Raw genomic sequence first — 13,927 nt, 5'->3', positions numbered from 1 at the left:
CTTGCTCCAATGCATACTGCTGAACAAAAAGAATCTCTGAGTGCAAGGTGCAGAGTGCCTGGATAAAACAAAGTGTACTTCAACAAAACAGTTTGACTCTAGGATAATTCTGGGCCTTTTCCACATTTGTTACTAAATTCTATAAAGTGTTTCTCTAAGAGATTCATTGCATTGTTGTTTCTGTTTACAAAACGAATTTTTAATTGAAACCAAGGTTTAAACACTTAATGCGAGACAAATTCAAGCATTCTTACGACTTTGTGTTTTAAATAGTAAGTGCATCCACCTCTGTAAAGCATTCAGACTTCTGGAATTTCACAGGTTTAAGTCCTAGCCAGCAGTTTACCCGCATCTGAGTGATTCTATAGCCAAACTGTAGAAATTATTTGAAGTGGCTTGTCTATTGATGACAATGTATTAACACATAAAAAAATTAATAAATCTCATTAGTTTCTGTAAGACTTGGTTCAGGCTTCCTTTGCTTCCAACTTAATAGTCTAAAACACAGGAAGAAGCTTTTACTTTGCCTTGGTCCACCACATGCTGATTCTCTCCAATAGCAGGACATCCTGTAATGTATTTTAAGTCTCCACGACAGCAGTGAGCAAAATAACGTTTAAAATATTCATTCAAAACTTTTAACAGAAGATTTGCACACTGTTGCTCTCTAAAGTTGAGAGCAAACTCTGTGAAGAAAGCAGTACCTCAACATGGTTAAGTAACTTCAACCTACTGCTGTTCTATTTTACATGATTAAGCTACAGCAGAACAGATAGATCCTCAGCTCAACAAGGTTACTAACTCACTTTTTCTTACTGCCAACTTCATGCCTATCTTTCTTTTCTTCAGCATTTTCTCCGTTGTGTTGTGACTGGTTGGTGTCCTGGGCTTCAGATCCTCCATTCAGAATCTTTGAACCTTTAAAATGAAAGAGCAGAAAAATGGTACTTGCAGGGAATAAAACTGTATTATAATAGCACCCAATAATTTCTTTACCTTAACCAAATAAAACATTATAAATATTTTCCCTTCATCTTGATATCCAGGCAACCGAAACAATTCAAAAGACACGAACTGATACAGCTTCAACTTCTGAACATTTCACGCAATGTGCCTCATCCTATGGTTTTAGCAATGGGAATTGAACAGTTTGCATTTTTCATGCACTTTCAAGTTCTTCCTGTGCTTGCTAGGGTCCAGATCATAGGCTAAATGCTTGTTTGTATTCTGAGTAGTGAGAGAATATACTTCAGTAGTAAGTTCTTTTACCACTCTAACCTGGTCAGATAATTTTTGGGGATTCTTGTTACTTTAACTGTAGAGTTAACAGTTCCATCACATCTCATTTACTCTTGATTCCAACAAATGACGTATAATCAAAATACAAGTTATATAAATATAGTGCTTTATGATAGCATGGATTTTTCAAGCAGGAGAACAGCACTAGCTAGAAGGCATATTTAATGAAGTCAGTGCAGAAATATTTAACATCTTACACAACTTCTATGACGACAACGTGTTTTGCTGTGGTATTATGAGCCAGTGAATTTTGTGTGAATTGTTAAGGAACATCACTCTGAACTGATAGTACGTTTTACTGAAGTTTTAGATTTATAAAAGAACTCCTCTATTAAACTATTGAGCTACAGTAAGAAAAAAATACAAGTTGTTATTCATCTGATTTTTCAGCTTATCTGTTTATACTTGCTCATAATCAGTTCTGAACTCAAAGGCCACAGGAGGAATTTGATAAAATTTCCCTTGTTACAAAGCAGATAATCTGATGGTTTACATGAAGTACCATCCGTTACAGCATCATTCTGTACTGAATATCATTGTGAAGTCAGGATTCAGCAATTCATTTTTTAAAAGGGCAAAGGAATGCATGTAATAATCAGATTTTCTTTTTGCAGAAAATAAAAAACTACTTCCATAAAATATCCCTCTGTTCTGATAGAACAACTTCCCCTTCTCTATGTGACTAGGCAACAATACGGTATTTCACTGTGTTTGCTGAAGTTTTGTTAACCTCAGCTGGAGTGGCCTCACTAGCCAGACCATGCCCAGGAAACCTCTCAGTGTAGCCTCCTTGTTAAAGTATCAGTTCTGCTGATCACTGGTTTGGGGAAAGATCTGTATGGAACCTCTACTTCATCATACAGTCTCTCATCAGAAACTGGTTGGATTTTAGAATCACCCTTGCTTTTTCAGCAATTACAAGTAAAGTGACATTCCTACTATAGTTAGTTGTGTTGAATCCTTGGCACCTCAGTTAAAATAGTTTGTTTAGTTACACCATCCACTTGATCTTGGTGGTGTGGCTTTTAAACGGTTTTCTAAAAAAAAAAAAAAAAATCCAGTTCTGCTCCCAGAATTCAATTTCAAAGTAAATGTAGTTTCTGTGAGGTGCTCGTGGAGATCAAGGATCTAAATAATTTGAATAAATGGGTAGAACTCCTACATTGCAACATACTTTTCCAGTGTGTCTGTCTCAGTTTGTTCGTCTATTTAAAAATGTATCTATTTTAATACTGATTTGAAGTTATTATTGAGCACACTTTTGATATTTGATATTTTAATATTTGCTTTTGATATTCTTCTGTACAGGTGCTAATGATTGATGTGGAACTGTACTGTTAAGAGCATAAATACATTCTTCTGCCATAAATGATTATTTCTTTACTGTTAGGCTGAACTACTAGTTGCAGCAGGGAAGTAACACAGAAGTGGTTGAAAGTTGCTGCTACACATGGTAGAGCTTGCATGATATAGAAAGAGGCTAAGGAAGGTAACTAAGCAGTTTCAAGTTCTCACTCAGTGGCACAAGCTTTGGTACCAAAAAGCTACTGGAGGAATTGTGTTGGTTGTGGCTGGGATAGAGTTAATTTTCTTCATGGTGGTAAGTATGTGTTAGAACATAGAAACCTGGGAGTTTCGAGCTTTCTGTGCTTTTTGACACTGACCCTCGGGAGAACACTGCTTTTGACTTGAGGCCTTGGAGAAGGTTTCCAAATTTGGGTGACGGAGTTAAAGAGTCATGGGTGTGTAGTCGGAATAGAAGTGTGTGATTTGACATGGTGAAGGGTTTTGAACTTGAAGCTCTTAGAATATAGTAATAGATATGGGACAAGATGGAGGATTTTGGGTGTTGTCTCTTTTCTGTCCTCTTCCTTCTTCATGATTTCAGGTAGTAGTTTCTGGTTGGATAGCTAGTGTTGCACTGTGGGTAACAGGAGTTTGGTTACTGGGTCAAAAGTATAAATAATAAAGGTGTTAATTCCCTATTAGACTGCTGAGCTTTAAAAGACCTTGTAACTAGCTAGATTCGCCTGCATTTTGCTTGCTTTTAGCTGGTAGCTAGCAGTGTTGCAGAACTCTCTGTACTTTAGACAAGATTTAATAATATCAAGTCTGAACGTGAGAAAATTCGTCTCCTTCATGTTTTTAATCCTGACTGAGTGAAGACAGAAGAAAATAAAGACAAGCCACTAATTAAGTGGTGCAGTTACCACCTTTCCAAATATGGGGCTGTGTTGTGGATTTGTGCTGAACACAAAGTTGCTAATACAGAGATGTTTTTCTTATTTCTGAGCAAGGCTTATACACAGCCAATACCTTTCCATGTTCCCACACGGGGGAAGAAGTGCATGAGAGGTGACACAGCCAGCACAGGTGACCCAAGCTGACCAAAGGGGACATTCCACACCATATGGCATCATGCTCAGTATGTGAAGTAGGGGGAAAGGACGGGGGAGTATATTTGAGTGATGGCGTTTGTTTTATGTGTGAGGGGGCCCTGCTGTCCTGGGGATGGCTGAACACCTGCCCACCCATGGGAAGTACTGAATTAATTCCTTGGTTTGCTTTTATCTGGACTGCTTTTGCTTTTCCCATTACACTCTCTTTATCTCAAACCGTAAGTTTTCTTCCTTTTACGGTTCTGATTCTCTCCCTGATCCTACTGGTGGAGGAGTGAGCAAGTGGCTCTGAGGGGCTTGGCTGCTGGGTGGGGTTAAAGTGAAACAAAAGCAGTAGATCATTCTACCTCACATTTAATGGTTTGGGTTTCTTAAAAATTCTATAACATTATCAAGTTAGATAATTTAGGGATGTTAACTTTGCAAGACTTAATTTTTGCAAAAGCCATTTCCTTTAGCCAATTGAGATAAAATGACCATGGTAAATTTACACTGAATTTAAAAGTTATTTGTAGCAGTATTGTCCTTGACAACTTCAGATATGAAAAGGTCTTCATAGACTGGTGAAACTTCTACATCAAGGATATTTTGAAGGTGGCTCAGAAATTAATGGAGACTAAAACTTTTATGTGACAAGAAAGTAAAACCACAGTGACTTACCTGTTTGGTCTTTTTCCTTTTCAGTTTTTTTGTTTGATCCTTTCTTCCCCTGTTCTTTGGTTTTATTAGCTTCTTCATGCTGCTTTTGCTCAGCAAGTGATTTATTTAGTACTTGGGAAAGAACAGAATCTCCTTCCCCAACAAGAAACATGGTCTTGAACTTGTTATATAGCATTGTAGATTTCTCCATGATAACTTGGCTGATTTTAAACTTCCGGATCTGAAATCAAAGTAATAAAACAGGCTCCACTTAGGTCCTTAAATCTGTGTAATTTCATTACATGCTAGCTTAAATTCTTTATTTAATCTTCAACAAAATAATAGGTTTTTGCACTTGAAGTGTCACAGAAACACAGAACTGCCAGCTGGGAGGGACTTCAAAAGATCTCCCAATGCCACCCTTCATGGAAAAGGGAGCCTCGATCCCATTATCAAGCACCCTTGATCCCATCACATTTTGAAAACCTCTAGTGATGGAACTCCACCACATCCCTGAGGAGATTGTTACAGTAAAATAACTGTTCTTACTGTTAAAAAAAAAAAGCTTTTTAGTATCAAAATAAAACCTTTTCCAGTGCAACCTGTATCCATTGCCCCACATCATCTCCATATGTTTTCTGGTGAAGACAAAACCTTGCCCCTCTTCTTGCAGCAACCCTTTAACTGCTGGAATAATGTGATGACTTTTCCAAGAAGGAAGGAACTAAACCCTTTAGTCTTTGGTTATAGGGCAGGTTCTCCAGCCCTCTGATCTTCTTCATGGCCCTCCTTTGGGCCCTCTCCAGTCTGCATCATTCTTGATCTGCAGGGATCCAGACTAGACAGAGTACTCCAAGAGTAAATAAAGCTGGTGTCAATTTAAAAAAAATATACACTTTACTTTAACCAACATTGAAAATCTCACCTTCTTGAGAGTTAAGATCATCTCTGTATGTTTCTGAGCTTGTTGCATTGTGACTTGAAGTGATGCAAGCTCATCAAGGGCCTCAATACACCTGTTCACATCCTGCATATAAACAAGAAATTAGTCTGATGACTTACATGTTAGCAATCTTTAATTAGCCACACTAATCTAATTTCTGTGCTCAGCGACACCTTCCTATAATATCCTTGACTACATACTTAATTTTAGAACAATTTATATAGTCAAACTTAGCAAAAAAAAATTTAACACTAGTTGTCTTTTAGCTTCTCCCATAAAAGGCAGATTATATTTGACTAAATTGTAACATTTAACAAGAATTTTATACTTTCAACATACATAAAGCAAGCTTTATGCTCCTTTCATGATTCTAGTATTTCTATGCTTGAAGCTGTTCACCACAGTCAGGCTTTACCATGCATAATTTTTCCCAAGTGATTAATTACCAAGAAGGCAGGAAAGCACCTTAAGTGGACTGTAGTTATACACTCGACTAGTGCATAGTTATACACAGAGAACTCATACACTCATGTCCTCATACACTTCCTGCTATGTCCTCTTTTTAAGTATGCTTTGACCTCTTTTTAAGTTTTCACAGATGCACCACCATCCTATCTGAGGGGCTCAGCCATGCTAGGCTGGAAGTGATTAAGTCTAGCACAAGGCAGTCCCCCTCCCCTCACGAACAGAACCTTGCCTCCAACACCAAGAACAACTCTGCGTTTCCCTAGCTGGAACAGTTTGCTGCTCCTCATGCTGCCATACTTCTTCACTCATGCTTATTTTCTTATCTGCGTATTTTTGCCAGACTGAAAACTCCCAGCTCTCTTGGCCTCCTCTTTTTCAATATATGCTCTCCAGCCCTTAATCCATCTTTGTGACCCTACACTGGGCACCCTAAAGTAATATCTCTATTGCTCTAGGGAGCCCAAAATACAGTCCAGTGTCTCATCAGTGCCAAGCAGAGGGCAACCACCACATTCCTTCCACGTTCTGGCAACTCTTTCACTAATGCAGCCCAGAAAGCTGTTGAGTATTTTAGCCACAGAACTGTATTGGTGGCTCATGCTAAGCTTGGGGTCCACCAATACCCCCAGGTAATCTTCTGACAAACTGCTATTCAGCCACTCAGTCTCCAGCCCATGCTGGAGGCACGTGGTTATCACTCCACAGGTGCAGTACTGGAATTGAAGTTGATGAAGTTCCTGTTGGCCCATTTCTCCAGCCTGTTCAAGTCTCTCTGGATGGCAACACTCCCATCAAACCTTTGATTTCAATTTTGTATCATTTGCAAACTTGCTATAGGTGTGGTTTGTATCATCATCCCAGTCTTTAATTACACATTTTAAAAGTATTGACTACTAGTGACTGGCCTGTAGCTGGACTCTGCCACCAATCAGATTTTTGTGCCCTGCTGTTCAGCTGGTTTTCAGTCCATCTTTCTATCTGCCTTTTTCAGTTCAGACTTCATAAGTTTGTTTTTGAAGCTGTCCTGAGAGACAGTGTCAAAAGCCTTTTTAATCTTAATAGAAACAATATCCACTCTTTCATCCACCAAGCTGATCATCTCACAAAAGGACATCATTTTAGTCAACCATAATTTCATCATCATCATCAACCCAGGCTGAAAACTCTCAGAGTTCTTACTCTACTTCATATCATTGGAAACAATTTCCAGGAGGATTTGTCCCATCATATTTCAAAGAATTGGTGTGACATTTGCTTTCTTCCAGTCCTTAGGAGCTAGCCCCTCATCACCATGACTTTTTAAAACCAAAATGGATCAGATGGACAATGACATCATCCATCTCCTCCAGCACTCTTCTGCTTATTCTGTATTGGGGCTCTGTCTAAATGTTCTCTAATTTTACCTTTGTCCTCTGAGCATCAATGTTTTCTTGTTTTAATCCTCTGCGTCTGAGGACCTAGGACTCCTGAACAGAATTGTACAAGCAAACTGAGGTCAAGATGACACTGGTTACCTTAGCCATCTCCTTTTTCACTAGAGTGCCTATCATCTTCTTATCTCAATCAGCAGCAGGCCCACATTTTCCTAGCCTTTAAGATGAATCAACCTTGAGAAGGAGGTAATCCCTAAAAGTGAGCCAGATGTCCTGTCTTCCCTCTAGCATGGTTTCTCAAGAGATTCTTCCAAGCAGATGCCTGTAGAGGTCAAAGTCTGCTCTCCTGAGTCCAGGGCTATGATCCTTTTCATCCAGCTCCCTTCTCCCTGAACTTCACTATCACAGTCACTACAGCTAACATTGCCCCGGACCTTCACATGCCTGACCTGATCTTTGCTGTCTGGAGGATCAGGTCTAACAGGGTGTCTTGCCTTATCAGCTCATTCATCATCTAAGTTAGGCAATTACCAAACTCCAGAAGCTTCCTGCATTGCTGTGTTACCCACATGTCCCTTCAGCAAGTACCAGGATGTTTTAAGCTTCCAGTTGGAATTGAAGGTGTCTCCTCATTGTCTTAAGATGACTTACTCTATTCTTATTCTTATTCTCTATTCTCCTTGATCCAGTGATCTGCAGCAGACATTCTCAGGATGTCACTCATTTTGGTTTGCCCATAAATCCTAACCCATAAGGTCCCAGTTGGTTTATCAGCGGCCCCAGTGCAAAGCTCCATACATTTCAACTCGTCTCTCACATGAAGTCATTCTTCATCTTGTCTTCCCAACACCCATCTTTCCTAAAGAGCCTGTAAACATAGCAAGGCTCACCTCACTTCTACCTGAATCTCTAACACTAATGAAACCACAGTCTTGCAACTGCAGAGAGATGTCCAGTTGCTCCTCACACTACACGTATTAGTGTACAGCCATCCCTAAGAGAAACACAGTTGTGAAGACATTCCAGAAAGGTTATGAGAGTTTTCCTCATTATACTGGGCTGCCAGCAGTTCCTCATTCAATGTGCTGATGATTGTGGTCATGTCACTTCATGTCCTGTTCTGCTAAGAAATTCTGTTGATTACAAGGTCAGTTTACATCACCCTGCTGACATGTGTTTACATCTGCTTGCCATCCTGCTCCACCATTTCCTCCTCTGCTACCATTCCTAGTCCTAGCTCTTTAACCAGGCTGGCCACCCCCGTGGTAGCACTTTTGGGTGGATCCTGCTTACCTCCTAGCACACCTATCCATTCCTTTGCGAGACATTTCCTCAATAAAGGGATCATCGCCTGGGTCCCTATACCTTTACCATTACTCTCAAGAGTCACACAGTCATGCCTGATACTTTCAAAGTGTCCCCTGACTGTATTACTGGCACCCAACCTGAAAACCTGCAGCACTAAACAAATGGTCATAAGGGCAGAAAGCCTCAAACATCTATCAGTAACATTTCAAATCCAAACCCCTAACAAGCAGCAGATTTCCACTGATAGTGAGTGGAGTCAGTGGATTGCAGCCCTAATCACTTGCATCCTACTACTGCATCCAATGTCCTGTTGTTTCCACATGGCTCAGCAAGCTGATTTGGCACCAGATGTTCTATCTGATGTAACTCTATCTGAATTTTTCTGGTAAATAATTTATTATGTAATATTTTCAAATAAAACAGATTTCATTTGCTGACATTCATCTTTCACTGCCCACAGTAACCACATTTAAGCAGCAGTTATCTTTCGTATGGAAAGAATTCCTGTCATTTTCAGAGTATTAATTAAAAACAAGAACACATGCCAAGTATTTCCTACTGGAATTTGAAATATGAATCAGTTAAAAAAAATATACTTACAAGGTTATCAATTTTCAGGGAATTCTTTATTTCTGCATGTATCCTTTGAAGCCTAGAATCCACTGAAGTTTCTGAGGATTAAAAATAATACTCATGAACATTTGTTATTCACATCAAGTTTGCTTTTGCAGAAATGATTCCACAAGTATAGACCTCATACAGAATGCAGAGCAAAACAGGAAGGCATCCTACATGCTGGTACACATAAATACAATCAGACAAAAGTACATAGGTTTTTAAAACTGAACATTATTGGCCACACACACAATTTTTTCCTTAGCAATTACAACTGAAAAGAATTTTATATTCCAAAACACAGCTGTCACCCTCTAACCGTAGGCCAGCTTAACAAGAAGTTTTAATAAACATTAAAAGTTACAAAGCTGGAAGACCTTCCATGACAGGACATCTGGATACTGATGGTTTGTTTTCAGTAAATTGGTCATGATTCAAGTTACAGTCCAAATCCATCCAAATAAAATGTTCCCAGTACACATGCTTCAGAAGTGTGAAAGATGAATGGACATGGCACTCCCTATTTCACATGCTGAATGCCTGCTTGGATTTGGTATGTACTCTGAAAAATAATGCAAGCAGTTTCCTTTAAGTCAAACCCATCTTGGATGGGTTTATATAGTTTCTATGCAAACTATACAGTTTCTATATGGGTTTGGATAGTTTCTATTTGCCCTCTTGCTCCAACATCCATGCCACTGGATCTGTACTATACTACAAATTACAGACAGTGGTTTGGATTGCCCTCAAAGATGGAAGTACTGAAAAAAGGAATTACTTATCCCTATGAAGGTCAGTCTGCAGGCATGGGTTAACAGATAAGACCACAGTACTCCGAATCTGAGCCTCCTACTGAGTGAGAAGTAAAACTAAATAGTTTCAAGAGGTCCCTCAGAGTATTGTGTTATGAGAAGATACAAGGGAAAAAATGATGAGAGTAAGTAAAGTGATTTATATCAAAGAATGAGAGCTTTTCTTCTCGTGTTCACAAACAGAAGAGAATGGGGTTTAAAAGCTCAAATGACAGTGAAGTCAGAATAGCAAAGACCTGTTCTACTGCACTGCAGAAAAAACATAGAAAGACAAAAATGCACCCTTTTACAGATGTAAAAGAAGAATCATGGATCAAACATCTCACACTCAGACCACATAGCCACTCTCAGCAGTACATTATCAACCACTCTCAGCAGAACATTATCCAGGAAGAAATGACATTCAAAATATAAAATGACCAAAAAGTACTGGTTCTTTAAACTAACCTCTCTTCTTCTCAATCTTCTTAACTTCTGCTTTCTTGCCTTCTTCTTTATTCTGCCTATCAAAAATGTTGAAATGTTTTTACAATGTTGTAAAGCCTACTTTTTTTCCCCCCGGTTTTTGGATGAGATACAGTATTTTGAGGTATTATCTCACTAAAACATTAGCATGCGAAAACCACAAAGGAGCCAAACCCTGGTTTTCAAGGACGAACAATTTAACAAAAATTAATTAGCTAGGATACGGCTGACAAATCCTCCATACTCAGAGCCATATTTTTCTAGAAGCTGCAAATTAAAGGATTTTAAAAACAAATAATTTCCAAACTGTATCTTGGTTCTTGTTGCATATTAACGTAACATATTAACTGGTAAAATGGCATCATACAGAACTAACTTATGGAGAAACAAAATATTTTAATTATCATGACAAAAGGAGTAAAATTATTTACCATTACCACAGGGAATTTGTAGAGAGATCAACTAATCATAATCAGTTCCTATATGACTATTTTCTCAAATAATTAATTGTAACAGTATACATATCTTACAACTGACCACAAATGTGTCAGTAATAATTTGAAAGCTCTTGAAGGAAGTAATAATACAGAAAAAAAAAATTATTACAAGTGCAGTAATAAACCTCCTTGATCTTTCCCCAGTTGTATCACTGAAAATAAAGCTGAGTCTCAAAAAAACCAACAAAAAAATTTGTTTCCATTTCAGTTATAGGATGAAGATAGGCAAAAATCTTTGAAACAAGCTTTTGAGCTCTTTACGCAGAGAAAATGATGAACTTCTGTTTAACAATCCCTCAGATTTGCCTGAGAGATTTAAAAGCTTACTTTTAGAATTTGCATATTTCAGCATATCATGACTAAATATCCTGTGGCTAGTTTTCTTCCTGTCATACTAATCTGCATACATAAAATATGTAGGTCTGCATGTCTTCCATGTTTCTTTCATAAAGAACAGAAAACGTGTCTGCTTCAACAGGCAGCACAATCTCAACAGTACAGATAAACTTTGCATATATACAGAATGGTGTACAAAGCACCTTAATTAAATAAATATGAATGAAGTAGCTACCAGAACATGGAAACTATGATGTTGAGCAAAATAATCAAAACACGTACCAGCCTATACTAATTTTACACTTTATCAATATTGAATTTTGTGGTATTAGTCATCAACTGTAATTAAATTTATTATGTAGTCCCTTTATCTTCCTGAAACAGAACTCTATCTACCCTCCAATGCATAAAATATGATAGCTATTTAAAAGCAGAAATTTGGTTATTATAACTAAATCAATATATGACAGATGGATTCCCAAAATCAAACTAACATGTGTTAAATAGTGATACATTAAAAGCTACTAAGATGCTAAGGCAATTTAGTATCTCTGAAACTGGAAATGCTTAAGTTTGCCACAAATAGGTAAAGCATTTTTGTTGGATCTCCAGAGGAGTGACAGGAAGGAGAGCAAAAAGTACTGAAGCATGAGAAAAGAAATACCTAAAAAACCTACATTTTTATTAATGAATGTGAAAAAGACAGATAAACTTTATTCTCCTCCTTTCCTCCAGATTTTTACCTGGTTCTCTCCCTTTCTTCTGCCCTCCCACCAATGGTGGGGATGAGAACATTAAGCTCTTGTGGTGCAGCTTTTTCACTCATTAGCAGAACAGTGAATGAGTCAGATTTCTTCCTACTGTCCTACTCTCCAAGTTCCTGGTGAGATCTTCTATCCTTATTCTTATTCTGCTCTTGGTCATTCAATTGGCTTTGCAATAGCAATTACTTTTTCCTTGTTCTGTCTGACAGCATGTGTTCCAACTGTCAGACAGAGAAGGAAATGCTTTCCTGATAACCTATGCTTTCCATACCTCACCAAAAATCTGTAACCACAGACTAATAGGACCTACCTATAAAATTTAAAAAATAGGTCCTATAAAATTTAACCTAAAAATTTTAAGAAAAATATATGGCTGTCCTGAACAGTTTTTCACATGGATATTCTTAAGTTAGTTCTAAAAAGAACACACAAGCTGTCCTCTGCCAGAGATTCTACATCACTGGAAAACTGAGATCACTTAATTTCTGTGTCCATTCTTCCTATTCTCCCACAACAGAACATTCTGGTTCAAGAAGCTTTTTACCCTCCCCTCAAACAGAAGTTAAGATAGAAAACCAAAAAGTGCAGGGAGAGAGAACAGTACAACACAGTGCAAACCACTTTGAAAGTTTTCCAGAAGTTTCACCTCCTATTAGCTTAAACATATTCCTACAACCGGCGGGCATCCCGTGTTAAAATACACTCACGATTCAGGTTCTGTCTGTTCCTCTTGCTTACGCTTTCTTTCCGTTACTTCTCTCTCATGCTGGCTTCTTACAGTGTTTCTTCTGTGAGCTGCTGGAAAGCTTCTTCCCCCTTTTTTCTTCTGCTTTCATTGGCATTTTATGATTGGAAAGAGAAAAGAAACATTATTAAATTATTGTTCTGTAAACAGATGAAACTAAGTATCTTTGAAACAACTCTACTCCATGGAGCAACCTGACAAACACCAGCTTTCCCTGAAGCTAAACACAATTCCATTAGTCCTTTCTCATTTTTTATTTCAATACTAAACACCAGAGGGCAATACTAAGCTCCAGAAAAATGAAGACATTACAAATTGTTGGCTAGAGACAGTACCTTTCAAAACTGTGATTTCAAGCCACATGTTCTTCAGATGCACACAAGGAAAACAACATCTGTCTTCCAAAGAAGATAGATTAAAAAAACCCCATAAGCCTCTTGACATTTAAATCCTTTGTTAAAAGGTATCTTAGAAAAGATGCTTTTCTTAGAAAATACTAGAAGTTCCTGAAATAATTATTTGAGAAAAATGTAGTTCTGAAACTTTTATTCTACATATCTGTACACCAGCCACACCAGACTCCTACCATCATTAAGATCTAGCATTAACTTGAAGAAAGATTGCCAGTGATACTACTTTCCTCTATAATAAATTTATCAGGAAAGTAAAATTATACCTTGTCCCCTTCTTGTTCTTCTCCTTCATCTTCAGAATCAGAAGCTGATGCAGAACCCACTTTTGCAATATTTTTCCTTTTTGGTTCAGTTTCTTTCTTTCCTTCCTTTTTATCAAATTCTTTCTTTGATTTCTCCTCTTCCTTCTGACTTTCCTCATCTTTTTTCCCTTGCTTTTTGGGCTTTTCTTCTGGTCCTTTTTTCTTTGCCTTCTCCTCCTCATTAACACTAGAACAAAAACAGTGTTTAGGCATCACATTCATTATCTACAGTGAATTAAAAGAACAACATTCTAACTCAGGAATCTGGGTTTTTTTTAACCACAGAACAGTAAAATGACTAAGTTAATTCACTTAAGGACTCTTCTAAAATAGTATTTTCTCTGAAATTAAAACCCACTACCTGTGGGGGGAAAAAATCTCCAGCAAATAAATATCAGTATGGAGGGCCTAGGTGCATAGATACTAACCTAAGAAATTAATTCTCAGTGGATTTTCCACACACAGATGGGTCTGTAGGACCCAGAGTGCATACACTGTAAACTAGGTTTATAAAGTATACTTAAGTTATTCCTATTCCAAAACCGTGTA

General features: G+C 37.9%; 1 protein-coding gene across 4 annotated transcripts in view; it reads right to left on the bottom strand.

The window, feature by feature from the left end:
• PSIP1 (PC4 and SRSF1 interacting protein 1) overlaps positions 1-13,927 on the bottom strand; it is a 35,087-nt gene that overhangs the window by 2,116 nt on the left and 19,044 nt on the right. For 2 of the 4 annotated variants that reach the window (XM_088156562.1, XM_088156563.1), the window contains exons 10-16: positions 13,340-13,565; positions 12,626-12,747; positions 10,304-10,359; positions 9,030-9,100; positions 5,263-5,364; positions 4,359-4,578; positions 807-918 (exon numbers count right to left, since the gene is read on the bottom strand). In XM_088156562.1, coding sequence (XP_088012688.1) covers positions 807-918; positions 4,359-4,578; positions 5,263-5,364; positions 9,030-9,100; positions 10,304-10,359; positions 12,626-12,747; positions 13,340-13,565 — 909 coding nt within the window. The remainder of the gene's footprint in view (positions 1-806; positions 919-4,358; positions 4,579-5,262; positions 5,365-9,029; positions 9,101-10,303; positions 10,360-12,625; positions 12,748-13,339; positions 13,566-13,927) is intronic. The other 2 variants (XM_088156564.1, XM_088156565.1) reach the window with 1 other exon arrangement.

Source organism: Sturnus vulgaris, chromosome Z (assembly GCF_052056855.1).
Source record: "Sturnus vulgaris isolate bStuVul1 chromosome Z, bStuVul1.hap1, whole genome shotgun sequence".
Classification (NCBI taxonomy): domain Eukaryota; kingdom Metazoa; phylum Chordata; class Aves; order Passeriformes; family Sturnidae; genus Sturnus; species Sturnus vulgaris.
This window is presented reverse-complemented; position numbering and strand designations above follow the sequence as displayed.